At 43.2% G+C, this 20,779-nt stretch overlaps 2 protein-coding genes across 5 annotated transcripts; one reads left to right on the top strand and one right to left on the bottom strand.

The window, feature by feature from the left end:
* Positions 1 to 2,642: 2,642 nt before the first annotated feature.
* Srsf7 (serine and arginine rich splicing factor 7) lies at positions 2,643 to 10,060 on the bottom strand. 4 transcript variants are annotated; one of them, XM_070025411.1, is made up of 8 exons: positions 9,902 to 10,060; positions 7,271 to 7,451; positions 6,406 to 6,582; positions 5,452 to 5,526; positions 5,270 to 5,371; positions 4,552 to 4,605; positions 4,045 to 4,080; positions 2,643 to 2,933 (listed from the first exon to the last, which is right to left on the bottom strand). In XM_070025411.1, exons 1-8 carry the CDS (start codon positions 9,927 to 9,929, stop codon positions 2,879 to 2,881), a joined length of 708 nt encoding a protein of 235 aa, XP_069881512.1. In that variant the 5' UTR covers positions 9,930 to 10,060; the 3' UTR covers positions 2,643 to 2,878. The 4 variants fall into 4 exon arrangements, with proteins under 4 accessions (XP_069881512.1, XP_069881515.1, XP_069881514.1 ...); XM_070025414.1 differs by having other exon boundaries at positions 5,261 to 5,371; positions 9,902 to 10,045; XM_070025413.1 differs by lacking the exon at positions 4,045 to 4,080.
* Positions 10,061 to 10,218: 158 nt separating this feature from the next.
* Positions 10,219 to 20,152, top strand: LOC138829212 (tetratricopeptide repeat protein 39B-like). The gene is made up of 3 exons (XM_070025409.1): positions 10,219 to 10,520; positions 15,161 to 15,239; positions 17,962 to 20,152. Exon 3 carries the CDS (start codon positions 18,135 to 18,137, stop codon positions 19,956 to 19,958), a length of 1,824 nt encoding a protein of 607 aa, XP_069881510.1. The 5' UTR covers positions 10,219 to 10,520; positions 15,161 to 15,239; positions 17,962 to 18,134; the 3' UTR covers positions 19,959 to 20,152.
* The last annotated feature ends 627 nt before the right edge of the window (positions 20,153 to 20,779 follow it).

Below are 20,779 nucleotides of genomic sequence, written 5' to 3' on the forward strand. Positions count from 1 at the left end.
AGAAGTTTTCAGTGTAATTAAATGTATTTACCCTTTCCCTATAATTTTGGTTTTCCTCCAGTTCCTATCAGCCTCCCAAGATTTACTCCTTCATTATCTGCCATTTTCTTTTTACCTTAATAATTCTGCCATTTTATCAAGTTAATACTTTCTGGTCTTATTCGTTTTAACCTTAGGAAATCATTTTATACTTCCAAATAAGCTACAAAAGATGTCTGAAAAGTACGCTATATTTCATTTAACCAAACAATTCTCATGCACTAACTCTTCAAGATATCCTTGGTACTTTTTTGGCCTTAGGCATACACACCAAGATATGGCCAGTCATTCAAAGCAATGACTTTTAAAGCACTCAAACAGAAATGTTTGATGACTTACCAGTGCTGAGTTCTCAAATCAGTAGTAATTTTTTTAAAAAGTACCAAAACCAGCCAGGCTCTGGTGGCTCACACCTGTAATCCTAGCTACTCAGGAAGCTGAGATCTGAGGATCGAGGTTCAAAGCCAGCCCGGGCAGGAGAGACCATGAGACTCCTATCTCCAATAAACCACCAGAAACCGGAAGTGGCGCTGTAGCTCAAGTGGTAGAGCGCTCACCTTGAGCTGAAGAGCTGAGGGACAGCGCCCAGGCCCAGAGTTCAAGACCCACGACCGACAAAAAAAAAAAAAAAAAAAAGTAACAAAGCCAAGGCAGGCATCACAGACCTATAAACCTAGCTACTAAGGAGGCTGACATCAAAGGACTGCTATTCAAAGCCAGCCTGGAAAGGGACTCACCTCCAATTAACCCAGCAAAAAGCCAGGAAGTGGAGCTGTGGTTCAAATGGTAAGAGCAATAGCCTTGAATGAAAAAGCTGGAACAGCTCCCAGGCCCTGAGTACAAGTCCTCAGACCAGAACACAAAAAATAAAGCCAGGCAGGCAGGTGTTGGTGGTTTAGGCTTATAATATTAGCTATTCAGGAGGCTAAGATTTGAGAAATGTGGAAAGCCAGCCAGGCAGGAAAATCCATGAGACTCAGGTCTTAGATTTCCAGTAATCAGATATCCAATTAAGCATCCCAAAGAGCCAGAAGTGGAGCTGTCGCTCAAGTGGTAGAGCACTAGCATGGGGGGGAGGAAGGGCACTGAGGCCATGAGTTCATTCTCTCTCACACACACACACCGACACAACTAAGGAAAAATGATGTGCTGTATGGAAATCGATCATGGAGATGGATAGTACTAAGCAGAATGAGAGTTGTACTTTGTATTAAAGCTGTTGGCCTGGACAACCAGTATCCCTCCCTCCCCCAGCTGCTTGTGTCCTAAAACCATTTTTGCAAGATCCTTTCCTTTACACCCGTATTTTCACACTAATTCCTAGGATGCTACTAGTTACCCACCCTAAAAAGCCATAGGCTTCCTCCAATACTTTTATCTCAGATTTCCAAAAATTGAGTATCAGGATTATTTGTTCAAGCTCTGCAGATTTATTGTTTAGCAAACTTATCTTTATATAATACAGGACAATTAAAGCTAAACCAAATGCAACAGATAAATAAGCCTGCCAATTACAGATAGCTTTACACCAACCATGTAATTAAACCAGTTGTCAAAATTCCAAAAAGGATCCAAAAGACTAACATAGAGATCAGATCAAACAAATTTGAGGCAGAACGGTATTCCCAAATTGCAGTACCATCCATAACTATTTGAAAGCCTAAGAAAATAAAGGGCAATTCCATTCACCTTTGTTTTCACACCAAGGCTAGAGTAAAAGCTTATCCAAACAACTCTCAAATAGGTGTTACTGCCCCCATTATTTATAAAGTCTGAATTAGAACCTATTGGCTATACCATTCTAAGGTCTACCAGACACTAGCAAAAAACATTAAGTGTTGCTAATTGTGTGAGGTTTACAGAATTGCTTTAGTCTCATTAACATTTCTGGTTGACATTTTCAGTTAGTTCACACCAGCTTGGCAAAATAAGAATGAATGTTGTTGAGAACTGCAAATAGAGCTTGGGTAACAGGTCTCTGCACAGAATAAGGCAATCTATTTCAAAGAAATAGAGGGAATCTGGGCTTGAAAATTTTGCAAAGCTGGTTTACAAAGTTTTGTTCCAAACTCAGACAATTCTGCAGCAAGCATGCATTTTTTTTTGGTAAAAATTGGCTAATGTTTGAAAGCAAAGAAACAAAAGAACATTGAATAGAAACCCACCTAATAGCCTGAAAGCTCCAATCAACTACTAAACAGCCTCCAGAAATAATTTTCTCCCTACATCTTATACCACACATGTACTTTTAAGTTTTGCTTAGTTCCTGTCATGCTCATTGATAGGTAAATCAGTGGTCCCTCTGGTCTGACAGATGGAGATCATTAATTGTACAATATCTCAACACCAACTTCAAAATTAACTTAGGGATGTTATGATGCTTTCATGTTACCACTATAGGGGACTCAAGATCATTTTACCCAGAGGTAAAATGGAATTTTCAAAGTCCCTTAAGGTCTTTAACAAGTGCTATTCTATAAACAGGTAATGATGCTCAAGATTTAAAACACCATTTAACTTTGAATGTAGGTCTGGAGAAATATAACTAACAATGATTAAGTCTGACACTTGGTCACCAAATTAATATTGAACACAAATCAAAATCTAGTTAGAAACATTTTATTTAAATGTGCCAAATAAAAACCCACATTTTCAGACCATAAGATGTTAATACATTCAACAAAAAACATGTTACTGCTGTGAATTTACAGAGTAATATCCAGATCCATTCTGATTAGATGGTTGAAAGATCTTCCCTAGATTACACTTTACAGACATCACAAATCCCTTATAATAATGTAAACAAAATACTTTCCCCTAAAGGGTGAACTTGAGAACTTCAGTCCATTCTTTCAGGACTTGCACTTCTGCGTGGACTTCCTGATGGAGACCGACTAGAAGAAAAAATTAGGTTTGGAACCAATTAGTGTCTTTTGAAACTTAGGCTTTTCATATACATGCCAGGGAAACTCATTTCGATAAATTCAAAGGCATTAAATAAATTCCTACAGCAAAAACTTAATCAGGTATATGACATGTATTTTTTGCCCTTGCTTAAGTCTAGTTCTTGTAAAAGTGTAAGTTGTTTTGTTTTTTTGCCGGTCATGGGGCCTGAACTCTGGGCCTGGGTGCTGTCCCTCAGCTCTTCAGCTCAAGGCTAGCGCTCTACCACTGGAGCCACAGCGCCACTCCCGGCTTTTTCTGAGGAATCGAACCCAGGGCCTCATGCTTGCAAGGCATGCACTCTTCCGCTGAGCTACCTTCCCAGCCCAAAAGTGTAAGTTTTTAAGAAAGAAAACTAAATGTTTTCTGGTCACTAAATATAAAGCATTAAGCCAGAGGCTGATGGCTCATGCTTGTAATCCTATTCATTCAGGAGGCTGAGATCTGAGGACAGGGGTTCAAAGCCAGCCCAGGCAGGAAAGCTCATGAGACTTTTTTTTTTTGGTCAGTCATGGGGCCTGAACTCTGGGCCTGGGTGCCCTCAGCTCTTCAGATGTAGACTAGCGCTCTACCATTTGAGCCTCAGCCCCACTTCTGGCTTTTTTCTGCTTATGTGGTGCTGAGGAATCCAACCCAGGGCCTCATGCATGTACCACTGAGCCACCTTCCCAGCCCCACCCCAGAAGACTCTTCTCTCCAATTAACCACCAGAAAACCGAAGTGACACTGTGGCTCAAAATGGGAGAGGGGAAAAGCTCAGGGACAGTGCCCCAGGCCCTGAATTCCAGCCCCCTGACTAAAAATAGAGAAAACAATCTTTTTTAGGCATGAAATTTCTACAACAAATCTTAATAACCTGACACCTTATGGCTAAATATTTCCACAAAAAACAATAAGTAGGGAAGGAAAAACAATTCTTTCAGATACTAAATACCTAATCTATATAGCACCAATTCTCCAAAGAGCTCAAAGACTGCTCTGCTACACCAGCAGTAAGCAAGTAAGTTCTACAGAGGCCATACTCGACAATTCTACGATTTGACAATTCTAAGTTTAGCTTACCTTCTTTTTGGAGATGGCGATCTGGACTTTGATCGGCTGTTAAAACATGAGAAATTCTAGTAAGAGAGGGTACTAACCAATACCTTTTTATACTTGTAATACTACAAAAATACTATAAACCCCCAAATTGTGCTCAGTGTAAAATTATCAATATTGAAGTTGAATTTTAACCTACCATTTTCTTTTTCTTAAAAAAAAAAAAAAACGGCCAATCTCCCAAAAATTGTTTTTCATATAACTGAACTGGCTTGCCGTTATGTTTCTCCATGCACCTACCAGTTCTCAAAAAGGCCTCTCAATGCCTTCTATCTCTTAACATTCCTTCCTTCAAGAAGACAACAGGCTTCTCTTCTTGTTTGGTTAAAAAAATACATGTTTTTTTCAAACACATAAGGCTTTGGAGTATTGGATTAATAATTGAATTTCAACAATTCAAGTCACTTTGAACTCTTTGGATATTGGTGCCATATAACTTAGAAGAGTTATCTAATCAGACTTTTACCCTACCTGCTTCTTGGTCTTGAAAGAGACCTGGATCTTGATCTTGACCTTGACCGGGATCTTAAGAGAAAATTATACAAATTAGTCTCTAGGATTCCTTTACTACTGAGCATAATATTAGGAACATTAGGATATGGAAAGGACAAATAATCAAATAAGCTCTGTAATATCCAAGGTTAACACGATAGAATTTTTTCTTTCAAGACTGGTATGGTTTGATTTTAAAGAAAATTAAATCAAGTCTCACAGACTTGACCACCATCACAAGCCAAGCCTTAAACAAACTTAACTGTTCTGGTGATACTGATGAAAGTCACTACTGGATAACACTAATCCTGTGTAGTCACAATTTATCGTGGTTCAGGACCAGTAACTGCCAACTTTCCAGTGCTTCCTGATTCTACTGAGTCTTATGACTTTTTCAAGTTAGCAACATTTAGTTATATAGTAAATATAGTCTGGCATTAGAACACATATACCTAGTGTTCATTGCAGTGTCTGGTATGATCTTTTCATTCCTTCCCAGGCTCAAGTGCTTCTATTGTCTTAGCTTGCAATGGCTCAAGGCCAGGTATAAACCAAATCTGGCTACAAATTCAAGTTTTAAAACTCAACAAAAATTCTCCGAAGCATTTCATTTGAATTATGTCCTTTAGTGCTGTCATTAAGACAGGACAATCTAACTACAAATAAGGAGGAAAAAAGTGTTACATACTGGAAATACCTCGATCCTTTTATAGAACCAGACCTAGATCTTCTGAGTGAAGCAGATCTCGATCTACGAAGAGACACAGATCTTGATCGTCGAGGAGATGCTGATCTTGACCTAAAAGTTAAGAAATTTAAGTCCATCTTCCAAAAGTTCCTTTTCACTTATGAAGGCTTAACCTGGACAAGCTATCTCACCTCCGTCCCCGGCTCCTGCTGCGTGAGCGAGAGTATCGCCTTCCTCTGGATCGAGAATGTGATCTAGACCGTGACCTATTTTTCAAGTTAGAAAAATACAAAATATTAGACATCAATTCATTCTTAGAGTTTGTGTGCCTCTGCTGAAATCAAATCTCAAAAAACTATTTAAAATTTAATGTCTCATTTGGAAACAAACTCTGGGCCTATTAGTTGAGTATTTTTTTTTTACTACCTAAAAAAAGATTTGTTAAAAGCTGAATTACAACTTAGAATTACATAATATAAAACACCATAATGTGTATTTAAAATAAACCTTGCAAGTTTGCAGGTCGACCCTCTTTGGCCCATGGTCTAGTAGTGGTCTAGAAGATCTAGACGATCTAGAAGTATCTATAGCCGATCGCTGCATCTAGATGTTTTCTTCAATCTAACGACGATCAAACTGACAGCCAAAAGAGCCAGATGAGGCTTGATTGACGCAAGAAGATTTTTCTAGTTGGGAATGTGGTCAATCTGGTGTTCCTCTTTCTAAAGCGGAGGGGGCCCCAATTGTAAGCCAAATTTACTGTTACGGCGATCACCGTCTCAAATTTTCTGCCCTTTAAAGAATAAGGTGAAGCTAGGTGTAGATGACTCGAGGGGATCTGGCCTCTTATGCTGATCACCTCAAGGTCTAGGAGGATCTTAATTGTCGGATTTGCAAGGCGCCTCAGCATGATATCATAAGGCTCGTGACATTCTGAATCAAGGCGACTGACTCAAACGAAGAAACCTGAAAGGTTTTGACCAGGTTGATTATTAATATATTAACATTTTTAATTAAAACAAAAATTGTAAAATACACCTGTACAATTAACATTCAAGTTTATAGAAAAACACTAGTTTCTGCCTTGCTAAAAAAATTACTTTGATTAACTAGAATACCAACCATTCCTTTACTAATTTAAATACCTGCTTCTTCTCCGTCGGCTATAGCGATGACAATCATAAGCATAATGTCCTTTTTCCCCACACTCATAGCATCTATCATTGGGATCAAAGGGACGCCGGGCAGGTGGTCTATCAAAACGTGATCTCCGAGGCATGCCTGTCGATAGTTCAACCCTCACTCGAGAACCACAAATCACCCTGCAAAACAATTTTAACAAGATTCTACAGTTAACAACTATCCATCCACCCCCGCACTGTCCATAGTCTACCACCCCCTCATATGCTGGATCCTGTTCCAAAAGCCTGGGGGCTTGTCAGTCATGGAGCTTGAACTCTGGGTCTAGGCGCTGTCCCTCAGCTCTTCAGCTCAAGCCTAGTGCTCTACCACTTGAGCCACAGCACCACTTTCAGCTTTTTCTGTTTATATGGTGCTGAAGAATTGAAGCCAGGACCTCATGCATGAGGCAAGCTCTATAGCTCTGATCTACCTTCCCAGCCCCATGGCTTTTTATAAAAGGATCTCAAGGATGTGTTGTGCAAGGCGTCCTTTCCCGACTTAGGCCTGCCTGTATTTTCCCTCCACACAAACTATCTGCAGTCCCTGCCATCTTGATGACATTTCAGTCCCTCCCTAGCTAAGAAAGAGCTTGAAGAAACCCCCCTCCAACCCCAGAAAAGAAAAACAAAATAAAGGAACATGTTTCAAAAAAATTATTTATACATGTATCTTCTAAATTCAGAACTCTTCAGTAATTCCACCTTTGCTGCCTCAAGAAACATCATAATCAGGTACTTAATGTCTCTAGACTATAGCATCCAAGCTAGGAACACCTACGTGACTATCTAGACCCACAGGAATATTTGCATGTCCTAACATCTCACTTACTTTCCATCTAGTCCACGAACTGCATCTTCTGCATCTCTAGGATCTTCAAATTCCACAAAGGCAAATCCTGGAGGATTTCTGGCAATCCACACAGTTCGTAAAGGGCCATAGTAACTGAACGCCCTTTCTAACTCTCCTTTGCCAGCACCAGTTCCCAGGTTACCAACATACACCTTGGTTTCTGTTTAAAAACAGGAAAAAAGTTAGGCAATGTTTGACTCAAATTATAATGCATAATTTCCCTTAAAACAAAAACATTTGGTGCAAAGTCTGTGCCAAATATGTGTTTTGTTTTTCAGTGCTGGGAGATAAACCAGGGTCTACCCAGGGTGTTGTATGTACAGTCTCTGATTCAGTCTCCCTGTGTTGCCCAGAGTAGCTTCATGCTTTCATCTCAGCTTCCAGCATTTTAATGCTGGAAATACAGGGGTACACCACCACACTCAGCTTGTGCAACTCATTATTATTTAGTGCTCTCTGCTAAGGATTCAACTTAATGGTGCCAGTGGCTCACATGTAACCCTCGCTACTTAGGAGGCTGAGAACCGCAGTCCAAAAACCCAGCCAGGGCAGAAACACCTGCAAACTCCCAAAAAGTCCTTAGTGGAGCTGTGACTCAAGAGGTAGAGTGCCCAGACCAAAGGCAAACAAATGTAGCAGTGGTACTCACTGGTGAAAATGAACTATACAACTTGTGGGTGGGAAACAGGAGGAAAAAACTGGGAGATGAGGGAAGGGGTGACACTGTTCAGAAAGACATGTAATTTTAACCTGATTTATTTAATTAACCCCCCTGGTAATCATCTTCAAAATGACAAAAAATAAGTGCTAGCCTGAGAAGAAAGCCAAGTGTCTCCAGAGAGCCCAGGACCCTAGTTCAAGGTCCAGGAACAGCACGAAAACAATCCCAAAAGCAAAAAAAAGATGTATGGATCTTTTCCATTCCTATCCATCATAGAGAAAAAAATATATTGGCACAGGCCAATTGCCCATGGCTCACATCTGTAACTCTGATCTAGCTACTCAGGAGGCTGAGAACTGAGATCAGGTTTCATTCAAGAAGCCAGCCTAGATTCTGATTTATAATTAACCAGGGAAGCAGCCAGAAGTGGAGTTGCAACTCTGATGGCAGAGTGGTATCGGGTGAAGAAGCTAAGTACTTGCAAAAAAAAAAAAAAAAAAGAGAGGCATTTTTAAAGCTAGTCTTTTTTTCTCCTTTGGCCAATCCGGGACTTGAACTCAGGGCCCAGGCACTGTTCCTAAGCTTCTTTGCTCAAGGCTAGCACTCTACAACTTACTTGAGCCACAGTGCCACTTCTGGCTTTTTCTGTTTATGTGGTACTGAACTCAAGGCTTCATTCATGCATGCTAGGCAAGCACTCTACCAAAGCCACATTCCCAGCCCTAAAAGCTAGTCGTTCAACAAAAGGCTTTTTTTGCCAGAGACCTTTACACCAAGGAGATATTTAGCACCCTTTAACTACAGTGTTTTTACCGTGACCGAAGCTATGACATGGGAGTGTGAAGCTAGGGATGCTGCTAAAAAGAAAAAACAAAACAAAACAAAAATCCTATGATGTTTGGGCAATCCTGATCCAAAATCCCAACCGTACCGAGAACCCCCGTTTTAATGCGGTGGCTCTTCAGGGCTGCAACAAATGAGTCTTAAGATTGAACCTCTCTGGGCGGGAGGGGGGTGGGGGGGCAAAAAACGAAACGGTAAATTCTAAGAGCGAAGCTAGACTTGGGACCCGTCTCAGCGGGGCGACTCTGCAAACAGCGCAGACGCGTGGTAGAGCGTACTCCCGGCGTGGGGCGGGCCCGCCGGCCCCGCCCCCGAGTCCCGGCAGCCTCGGCGCGGCGCTCGCTGGAAGCGCGCGGGCCCGCGGCGACGGCGGCTTGGGCTCACTGGCGGGCTCGGCGAGGGGCCGGGCCGCGGGAGCGGGGCCGCGCGGCCGGCAGCGCCCTCCTCGGCTGCCGGGCGCGAGCGCGCCCCACACTCCGGCTCCCCGCCCCGGAGCCAGAAACCGCGCTCGGATGAGCTGAAAGGGAAGAGAAACCGGTCGCCAGCATCAGCTCGCCGCTTCCCCCCGCGCGCCCGCGCCCGCGCCCGCGCCCCCACCCCAGCCGCGGCGTCACGCGCACGCGCGGCCCCGCCGCTGCCTGTTTTCCTCCCGTCTCCCCTTCCCGCCCCCGAGTCACCTCGGCGACCCCGTCGGCCGGCCCGCCCCAGTGGCGGGAAAGCGCCGAGGAAATGCGCCACCGCGGTGGCCGATGTGCGCAAAATGGCAGCCGCCGAGGGCGGGGGCCCGGCGCGCGCGCGGGCGGGCGGGCGGCGCCGCGAAGGGCAACGGCGAAGCCCCGATCGCCGACCTGCCTCCGGCCGGGCCCGGCCGGGCGGCGAGAGCGGCACCAAGCCACGCAAACCCAGCGCGGACCCCCGCCATCCCCGCCGCCCGCCCGCCCGCCCGCTCACCCCTGCGGCCGCCTCCGGCTTCGCATGGCGTGCACAGAGGCCGCCATTACGCACGCGGAATAACCGTCTCCCAACCGCCGCGCCAGCCCGCCCCGGCCCCGCCACACTCTTCTCCAGGCCCCGCACCCGTCCTTCACCAGACCCCAGCCGCTCACCTCCTCCATACCGCCCGTAACGCGACATGTTGACCTGCCCCGCGTGCTCAGCTCCGTAGCTCGCAGCACCCGGGACTCGAGTAGGCACGGAAGTCACTGCGCACCTTCCTTCGCCAACGGTCCCGGCGGCACTACGAGGAAGAGTCCCGGCCCGCGCTTATATACGCGGCGGCTGGGATTCTTTTCTTTGCGCATGCGTCATTTCAACGTTCTGCGCGGCACAAAGAAGGTGGGCGGAAACAACCGGGAAGCGACGCGGAGGGAACTCACAGGCCGCCTCGGATGCTGGGCGGAGGGATACGTTACTATGGGAACTCCACGATCTCGTGGATAAACCTGTGGCCTTTCCCCGCGGCGTCCAGCTCCCTCCCCTTCCCTCCCCTTTTTCCCTCCCCTTTCCTTACCCCTCCAAGTCTCCCTTCCCTCCCCCCAACCGTGACCCTCTACCCGCTTTTCGTTTCCCCCCGCACTCGCAGCCCTCAGCGTACAGGTGCATTAGGGCCGTCTAGGGGAGAATGTAAAACTGACCCGCTCGCCTAGAAGCTGTCGCCGCCTTTCTGTTGAGGGACCTGGCCTAGTCTGCTCCTCAGTCAGTGACCTTATCCCAAGTGTGATCAGGGTGAGAATCGTGGTCTTTGCACCTCAGGCGTCAAGGGGGGGTGATCACACACACACACACACACACACACACACACACACACACACACCGTGTACTGACCCTTTATCCCCTTCAGAACTAGTCAACTCTTTGTCACCAACAGGATTGGAGAGGATTATTAATCTGATGGACAACAGAGTTGGGAGGGGGATGGCAAAACCCTAAATCCTAAAATCAGAAAAAGTATATTGGCCAATGGCAATTCTGAACATATTAGTACCTGAATCACAGAGTGATGTATTTATTCCTCCTTTCAAGAGCTTTCAAGTTTGGATGGTAACCCACCTCGTGCACTAATAATACGTCCAGAACTTAAGGACTTAGTCTCTCAGTAGAGATTGGAGTTTTTACTGTATATATCAAATAAGTGAAAACCTTTTCTTTACATTAGAATGAGTTAAAATCCCATTTTGATTTTATACGATGTATTTGCCAGGCACAGGTTCTACAAATACAGTTTCAAGTTCTTTTAATCTCACGTATATAAAGTTTAAAATATAAGACATAAAAGAAGAAATTCTTAGATATGAATATTTTTATCTTCATCTGCTGTAACCCTATGTATATAGATGTTCAGTATAGAATACAGGAAAAACAGACCTACTTGGTGAATAAAATATAGATTGTCTTCAAGTAATGTTACAAATTTTATATGTAGTTTTTCAGATTTTATCAAATTATGAAAAGGATCATCTGTCTCCAGAAAATAGCAAGAAAATAGACATTCTATAGAATATATTACATTAGTTCTCTCAAAATCTCACTGATTTTTGTTTTTTATCAACAGGATGTTCTAAAAAGTATTAATAATTGTAGAGATTTTTATATATTTTCTGAAAAGGATTAATTCTGATAAACCTCACTAATTTGACTTCTAAGAATTTATGAAAATTTCTGTTAGATTTACCATAAATTACTTTGTACCCCATAACTTCTAATAGATATTAATAAATATAAGTATATATTTTTTTTATTTTTATTTTTTTGTCTGTCATGGGGCTTGAACTCTGGGCTTGGTCGCTGTCCCGGCACTCTTCAGCTCAAGGCCAGCTTTCTACTGCTTGAGCCACAGCGCCACTTCCAGTTTTCTGGGTGGTTTAATGGAGATAAGAGTCTCATGGATTTTCCTGCTCAAGCGGGCTTTGAACCTTAATCCTCAAATCTCAGCCTCTTGAGTAGCTAGGATTACAGACGTAGGCCACAGCTTACTGTACAGAGAACTTTTAAGTAAGCAATGGTGTAAATAAGTGTTTTTCCAACTTATAAAAAGCTATTGCCTGGCACCAGTGACTCATGCTTGTAATTCTAGCTACTCAAGAGGCTGAGATCTGCAGATCATGGTTCAAACCCAGCCTGGGCAGGAAAATCTGTGAAAATCCAATTAACTACAAAAAAAAAAAAAAAAGCCAAAAGTGGTTCTGTGGCTCAAAGTGGTAGCACAAAACTCAGGACAAATAGCCGGGCGCTGGTGGCTCACGCCTGTAATCCTAGCTACTCAGGAGGCTGAGATCTGAGGATCCCAGTTCAAAGCCAGCCCAGGCAGGAAAGACCGTGAGACTCCTATCTCCAATAAACCACCAGAAAAGCGGAAGTGGCGCTGTAGCTCAAGTGGTAGAGCGCTTGCCTTGAGCTGAAGAGCTGAGGGACAGCGCCCAGGCCCAGAGTTCAAGCCCCACGACCGACAAAAAAAAAAAAAAAAAACTCGGGACAATGCCCAGAACCTGAGTTCAAACCCAGGACCAGAAAAAAGGAGAGAAAGAGAGAGAGAGACAGAGAGAGAGAGAGAAAGGAGGGAGGGAGGGAGGGAGGGAGGGAGGGAAGAGAAAGTAATTTCACTTTTCTAGCTACTCAGGAGGCTGAGATCTGAAATTGTGGGTCAAAGCCAGCCCACTCAGGAAAGTAGACTTGTAATTCCAATTAACTACCAAAAAAGCTGGAAGAGCCATTGCTCACGTGACCATGCACTAGCCTTGAGCAACAAATCTCAGGGACAGTGCCCAGGTTTGAGTTCAAGCCCAAGAACCAGCACACTGCCCCACCCCAAAGAAGGGGAGAGGGAAGAAAGAAGTATAAATGTTTTGCCCCATCTCTGTTTTTAATATGTTTAATGAGAAATGTTAATAATTCTTTTTTAATAATTCTATTAAAGAATTAACTTTCATTAGCCAAATACCAGGCTACAAAGTATGAGGGGTAGAGAAAGCAATAAGTAAAGCAACTCCTAATGAGGTTTTCTTTTTTTTTTTTTTTGTCGATCATGAGGCTTGAACTCCGGGCTTGGCCGCTGTCCCTCAGCTCTTCAGCTCAAGACAAGCGCTCTACTGCTAGAGCCACAGCGCTGGTTTTGAGCCATTTCTGGTTTTCTAGTGGTTTATTGGAGATGAGAGTCTCATGGACTTTCCTGCCCAGGCTGGCTTTGAACTGCAATCCTCAGATCTTAGCCTCCTGAGTAGCTAGGATTACAGGCAAGAGCCACCAGTGCCCGGCCCTAATGAGGTTTTCTAAGGAATAACTGATAGTATTTTAAAGTGTGAAAGTATGAAATCTTGAAGCCCAAAACTAAATTGAGTTGTTCTTTATTTAAAGATAGAATGTGGCCAGAGAGATGGCTCAAGGCTATAATCCTAGCTACTGAGGTGGAGATCAGGGAATCAAGGTTCAAGGCCAACCCAGGCAAACAAAAGTTCAGGAGGGGCTGGGAATATGGCTTAGTGGTAGAGAGCTTGCCTAGCATGCACAAAGCCCTGGGTTTGATTCCTCACTACCACATAAACAAAAAAAGCTGGAAGTGGTGCTGTGGCTCAAGTGGTAGAGTGCTACCCTTAAGCAAAACGAATCTCAGGGACCGTGCTCAGGCCCTGAGTACAAGCCCCAGGACTGGCCAAAAAAAAAAAAAAGTTCAAGAGACTCCATCCCTCAGTGTTAGACCAACTTCAGGGAAAGCACAATAGCTGGGGACAGTAGTTTATTCCTGCCGTCCCAAGCAACAGAGGCAGGAAGCACAATCAAAGCCCAGGCTGGCCCTGGCATAAAACAAGACCTTACCTCAAGAATGACCAATGTAACCAGGCACCAGTGGCTCACACCTGTAATCCTAGCTACTCAGGAGGCTGAGATCTGAGGATAACAGTTCAAAGCCAGCTGGAGTAGGAAAGTCCATGAGATTCTTATCTCCAATAAACCACTCAGAAAACCAGAAGTGGTGCTGTGGCTCAAGAGGTAGAGCGCTAGCCTTGAGCTGAAGAGCTGAGGGACAGAACTCAGGCCCAGAGTTCAAGTCCCATCACCAAAAAAAATGACCAATGTAAAGAGGGACTGGAGGAGTGGTTCAGGTGGTAGATCACCTTCAAAACTCAGGAGTTCAATCCCCCCAAAAGAAAGAATATTGTTGAGAGTGACTTGGTCAGGCCAATATCTTAACTACAAAACTAAACTAGCCTTGACTTACAGTTTAGCAGTTTATTCATTAACATTATTGGGAGTAAGTAATTTTGTACCTAGGAATATTCCAGTCATGAAAGTAGTATGGGTGTGGATGTGGGTGTGGGTGGTACAGGGGCCTTGGTGCTCTCATTCAAGACTGGCACTCTACTACTTGAGCCACAACTCTTTATTTCTGGATTTTCTTGTGGGGTGTATATACTGGTCCTGGGACTTGAACTCAGGGCCTGGGTGCTGTCTCTGAATTCTTTTGCTCAAGCCTAGCATTCGAATACTTGAGCCACAGTTCCACTTTGGCTTTTCAGTGATTAATTGGAAATAATTGCCTCATGGACTTTACTGTCTGGGCTGGCTCTGAACTTCAATCCTCAGATCTCAACCTCCTACAAGCTAGGATTACAGGGGTGAGCTACTGTGTGGGCTCTGCTTCCAGCTTTTTTGCTGGTTAATTGGAGATAAGAGTATCACAGACTCTTCTGCCCAGGCTGATTTTGAACTACAATCCTTGAATCTCAGCCTCTTGAGTAGCTAGTGGTGATCAACTTACAGTTTTATTTAAAAAAAAATTAAATAACCCAACTACTGTTTTACTTGTACATATGATGGGTTGACTTTATGTTTCAATTTGGCCGGACCACAAAGTGCCTAGACATTTTGTCAAAATCAGTCTAGATGTGTCTGTGAAAGTTTTTCTGAATGAGATTAACATTTGAGACAAGAAGATTGCCCTGCATAACATGGATGGTTCTCGTCCAATCATGTGCATAACTCAATAGAATTGAAAGGCTGAGTAAGAAGGATTGCCCCCTGCCTGACTGAGCTAGGACACCCATCTTTTCCTGTCTTCCAAATGAAACTGAAAGAGCTGGGAATGTGGCTTAGTGGTAGTAGAGAGCTCGCCTAGCATGCATGAAGCTCTGGGTTCCATTCCTCAGTACCACATAAACAGAAAAGGCCTCTAGGGTCAGTGTGGCTCAAGTGGTAGAGAGCTAGCCTTGAACAAAAGAAGCTCAGGGTCAGTGTTCAGGCCCTGAGTTCAAGCCCTACGACCAACACTCCCCTCCGCCCCCCCCAAAAAAAAACAAAAAGAACCAAATAGAAGTGAAAAATGATCTCTTCTTAGATCACCATTTTATAACTTTGTCTCTCTTGTTTCTCAGGTCTTCAGACTCTCACTGGATCGACCTACCCCACTGGCTTTCCTGAGTTTCCAGTTTACCTACTACTTCTCAGTCCTAGGCAATTATTTACAATCTTTATAATAATGTTTACAATAAGTCAATAAATCCCTCACAGTAAATGAGGTGGATGTGTGGATGAGCAGATAGGTGTTCCCTTGGTTCTTTTTCTGTGCAGAACCCTGAGGCATTTACAGTACAATGTATTGTGTCATAAAGGATTTTCCAAGGGGCCAGCCACTTGTGGCTGTAATCCTATTCAAGAGACTGAGATCTAAGGATCAAAGTTCAAAGCCAGCCTGGGCAGGAAATTTTGAGGTACTCTTATCTCCAATTAATCAAAAATAGAGGTGTGGCTCAAGTAGTAGAGCCACACAAGATCTGGAGGCCCTGAGTTTAAGCCCAGCATCAAAGTTTAAAAAGAAAAACAAAAAAAAACTTTTTTTTCAAGTCATTAAGTATTCTATAACACTGTAATGTTTGCAGAGTATACAAACAATTTTGTCAGTAATTTTTGTTGTAAGAAGTTTGGATTTCTGTCCATTTTTATGTTAAAGAATGCTGATTTATGGGGCTGAGAAGTTGGCTCAGTGGTAGAGCACTTGCCTTGCATGCCTGAGGCCCTGGGTTCGATCCCTCAGCACCACATAAGCACAAAAAAAAGCCAGAAGTAGTGCTATGGCTCAAGTGGTAGCGTGCTAGTCTTGAGCTGAACAGCTGAGGGACAGTGCCCAGGCCCAGAGTTCAGGCCCCATGACCAGACCCCCCCACCAAAAAAAATGCTGATATAAACTTAACTTGTGGGCTGGGAAGGTGGCTCAGTGGTAGAGCGCTTGCCTTGCATGCCTGAGGCCCTGGGTTCAATTCCTCAGCACCACATAAGCAAAAAGAAAAAAGCTGGAAGTGGCGCTGTGGCTCAAGTGGTAGAGCGCTAGCCTTGAGCTGAAGAGCTGAGGGACAGCGCCCAAGCCCAGAGTTCAGGCCCCACGACCGGACCCCCCCCAAAAAAATAAATAAATAAACTTAACTTGTATACAGGTATATCCCTAATTTTTCTCTTTTTTGTGTGCCAGTCCTGGAGCTTGAACTTGGCATGGGCACTGTCCCTGAGCTTCTTTTGCTCAAGCAAGCATTCTACCACTTGAGCCACAGTGCCACTTCCAGATTTTTCTGAGTAGTTTGTTGGAGATAAGAGTCTCATGGACTTTGCCTGGGATGGCTTTGAACTGCAATCCTCAGATCTCAGCCTCCTGAGTAGCTAGGATTACAGGCATAAGCCACCAGTGTCCAGCTCCCTCAATAGTTCTTTAGAAAAATTCCACAAATGAAATTTCTGGTTCAGTCTGAGCTGTTGGTGGCTCAATTTGTAATTCTAACTACTTCAAAAATCCAGAAGTGGAAGTGTGGCTCAAGTGGTAGAGCTTGAGTCTTGAGTAAAAAAGCCAGAGGAGAGCCTAAGGCCTTGAGTTCAAGATCTAGGACCAGCACACACACACACACACACACACACACACACACACACACACACACACACACACACACACACACACACACACACACACACACACACACACACACACACACACACACACACACACACACACACACTATTTACTTATTTACTTATTTATTTATTTTTGTTGGTTTTGGGGCTTTATCTCTGGACCTGGGCGCTGTCCCTCAGCTCTTCAGCTCAAGGCTAGTACTCTACCTCTTTTTTGTTGTTGTTGTTGTTTTTGTTTTTTTTGGGGGGTCCGGTTGTGGGGCCTGAACTCTGGGCCTGGGCACTATCCCTCAGCTCTTCAGCTCAAGGCTAGTGCTCTACCACCTGAGCCTCAGCGCCACTTCCGGCTTTTTTTTTCTTTTTGCTTATGTGGTGCTGAGGAATCAAACCCAGGATCTCAAGCATGCAAGGCAAGGGCTCTACCACTGAGCCACCTTCCCAGCCCAAGTACTCTACCTCTTAAGCCACAGCACCACTTCCAGTTTTCTGAGTGGTTTATTAGAGATAAGAGTCTCATGGATTTTCTTGCCTGGACTGGCTTCAAATTGCAATCCTCAGATCTCAGCCTCCTGAGTAGCTAGGACTACAGGCATGAGCCACCGACGCCCAGCACATCCTTTTAATTTATACTCCTCTCTATGCCAAATTCTATATGACTGACTGCAATATTTAATTTCAGTAAGATTTAGTTTTCTGTGAAAATACATGCAAAAACATGCAAATGTTACTACAATAGCAAGGAAATTTCTCATTTCCATAATTATTCTCTTTAGACAGTTCACAACTTCCTTTGTCTTAACTAGCCAGACCTTTTTCCCCCTGGAAGGCTTTCCCACTGAAAGATTTTATTTTTGTCAGTTGTAGGGCTTGAACTCTGGGCCTGGGCGCTGTCCCTCAGCTCTTCAGCTCAATGCTAGCACTCTACCACTTGAGCCACAGCACCACTCAAGCTTTTTTTTTTTTTTTTTTTTTTAATGCATGTGGTACGAGGAACCCCGGGCTTCATGCATGCTAGGCAAGCACTCTACCACTAGGCCACATTCCCAGCCCCCTATTGAGAGATTTTTATGGGCATCACAGTATAGTTCTACAACAAAATACATAAAAGCATGATCTTACGAAATTAATATATGTAAGAAATACAGGAGAATTCTGCTTGCAAAGGATTGGCTTTCACAGTATTTTAAGCAAGTTTCCTTTAGCACATCCCAGATAATTTGAACTTTTCAGAAAGGCATCTAAATAAAATTATTTCTCTCTCCTCCTTTGTCTGATACAGATGAGAATTTTCTGGTGCTGAACCACATATCTAGAGATGCTGTTAGCTCCACTTTAAGAACAACACCACAGACTGAACTTTGTGTGGAAGAAGAGACCCTGGTCAGGAGAGAGCAGCTACACATTGCAACCCCATTGCTTCACTTCAGATACTTGCCATTTCTAAGAGTAAATATGCCGCTTATTCTAGGAAAAACTGAAAATGAGCAGAAGAACAAGCTAAACATGTCACTCACTCTAATTGGAGGAGAAAATGGCCACAAGGCCAAATTAAGTAGACAACATACTGTAAACAAAAAAGAAAATGATCAGGAGGACAAGTTTGAAGATGCCTATGAAATTATCCCTGTGGCATCGTCCATGAATCTATTATCTTCCTTGGAAGAATGTACAACTGGGTTGTACTTATTCCTTAATAACAGATTTTCAGAGGCAATAAGTCTCATTCATCCATGGTCTAAAAACAGCATATACCATGCCCTAATGTACAGTATGCTTATGATTGTCAGGGCCATCCTGACTTTTGATCCACAGGATATTGAGACTGGAATTTCTGTCTCTAAGGAAGCTTTGAAAACCTGCAATAATTTCCGCAAAAGACCTAGAATAATGACTTTATCATATCTAGTGAATAGGCATGGAATAAAGGCTGTCAACGAAGAAGAATTGCATGCAGAAGTCTGTTATGCTGAGTGCTTGATCTTGAAGTCCTCCATATCATTTATACAGGATGACAGTTTGCTTGGTTTTTTTAAAAGCAGCATCAGCATTGGGTCAAGTTATCAGATATACAAAGACTGTGAACATGTACTAACACTTATGCCAAAAAACCAAAGCAAAGCCCACAGACACCTGGATGGAGGAATAAAGTTTGGACTTGGAGCATTCAATTTGATGTTATCACTTGTGCCACCGAAGATACTAAGACTTCTCAGTATCGTTGGCTATTCTGGTAATAGAGATCTAGGCTTGGCTTTGCTGCATGAGAGTGCATCTGAACCCCATATAAATTACATCTTAAGTGTTTTCACTCTACTCTTTTATTACAACTATATCCATGTAGCTTTTGGTATTGAAAAGATTCCCAGTCCTGCTACAGAAAATCTTTTCCTAATCTACCTCCACAAATTTCCAAACTGTGTTGTATTTAAATTTTTTCATGCACGTTTTAGCATGTTGAAAGGCAATTTTGAAAATGCACAGTTAAAATTACAGGAGTGCATTTTTACTCAGAATGAATGGAAGCAGATTCATCATCTCTGTTATTGGGAAATCATGTGGTGCCACATTTTTCTGCAGAATTGGAGGCAGGCATTCCAGTATGCCAATCTACTCTCTCAGAATAGCAAATGGTCCAAGGCAATATATATGTATAGCAAAGCTATATTACTGGCTTTGCTTCCTTCCGATTTTGCAAAATCAGTAAGCGAGGACATCAGCACTCTCTTTTTAAACGTGGACAGCCTGAGAGTGAAAATTTTAGGCAACTCTGTGCCGATAGAAAAGTTTGTTGCTGAGAAAGGTCAGCGCTATGGAACTACTTCAGGCTGGTTTACAGCACAGCCCCTTCTGGAATTCATTTATGCCTGGAGTGGTTTCCGAGTCATGAGCAAAAAAATGGACCTTATTGCAAGCTGGCTATCCATAATTGACAGAGGAAAAGACCTTTTGCAAGAAAATCCAAATGAGGAGTATGGGACAGATGACATCAGTTTATTAAATTTGCTTAAAGGTCTATGCCTGAAACACTTAGGCAAATATTTGAAGGCTGAACACTATTTCAACTGTGTTCTTCAGAATGAGAAATTGTTAAAATACGACCACTATTTGGTACCATATACTTACTATGAACTGGGAATTCTACACTATCTAAATGGAAATTACGCCAGTGCAACCAAAAGCCTGGACAACATCAAGAACTACAAAGACTATTCCATGGAGGCCCGATTACAGTTTAGGGCTCATATAGCCCTTGAACAAATAACAAAAGAGATGTAATTTAAATGCAAAGTACGCTTTTATTTCATAAAGCGGAATATCTACAGATAGCAAGGTAATTAGCAGACTAATTGTTTCTTCTTGGAAAAAACCAACAGGAGGCAGCTAAGAATATGATTAGTAACAAGAAAGAAATTGGCCATTTCCCCCCCTTTCCCTTCTCCTTATCCATAAAATGTAATTGGACCAGCAAATGGAGTGATGTACGTTCTTGAAAAAGGAAAGGCAGATGATGCATATTATAAAATTTCTCTCTCTCTCCTCTTTATCAAGTCAGTATGTTCAAAACTTCAAAAGGTAATTTTTAACATCTCCCTAAATAATGAATACAAGTCACATGAGAACAGCTACCCTAGCGATTTCAGTCCTTGGTAAATGTTTTTGACTGAAAGTAATTTCAAGATTTTTCTAATATTTCAAAACAATGGCACATTGAAAGGGAGATTCTGACTGTTTTTCCCTATGGATATTTTTTATATCAGAGATGATTTTCTCCTTGTGTAATAAGGAATATTTTCTATCTTTTGTCTTAGGAAGTTCAAATGTTGGTTTATAATTTATCTGGCAAAAGAAAAGAAGCCCTTACCTTGTTATACACACACACACACACACACACACACACATAAGCACGCTCGCGCGCGCGCACGCGCACACACACACACACTTTGAAGATAACTGGAGAGGAGGCAGAAAGAACATAGGTCACCGAGTAGGGTGAAAAGGACTAGTCTGGTGCTAGTGGCTCCTGCCTTTAATCCTAGCTACTTGGGAGGCTGAGATCTACGAAGCCACCCCAGCCAGAAGTGGCACTGTGGCTCAAG

The sequence above is a fragment of the Dipodomys merriami genome, unplaced genomic scaffold, assembly GCF_024711535.1.
Source record: "Dipodomys merriami isolate MVZ:Mamm:240054 unplaced genomic scaffold, mDipMer1.0.p SCAF_17, whole genome shotgun sequence".
In the NCBI taxonomy this organism is placed as follows: Eukaryota; Metazoa; Chordata; class Mammalia; order Rodentia; family Heteromyidae; genus Dipodomys; species Dipodomys merriami.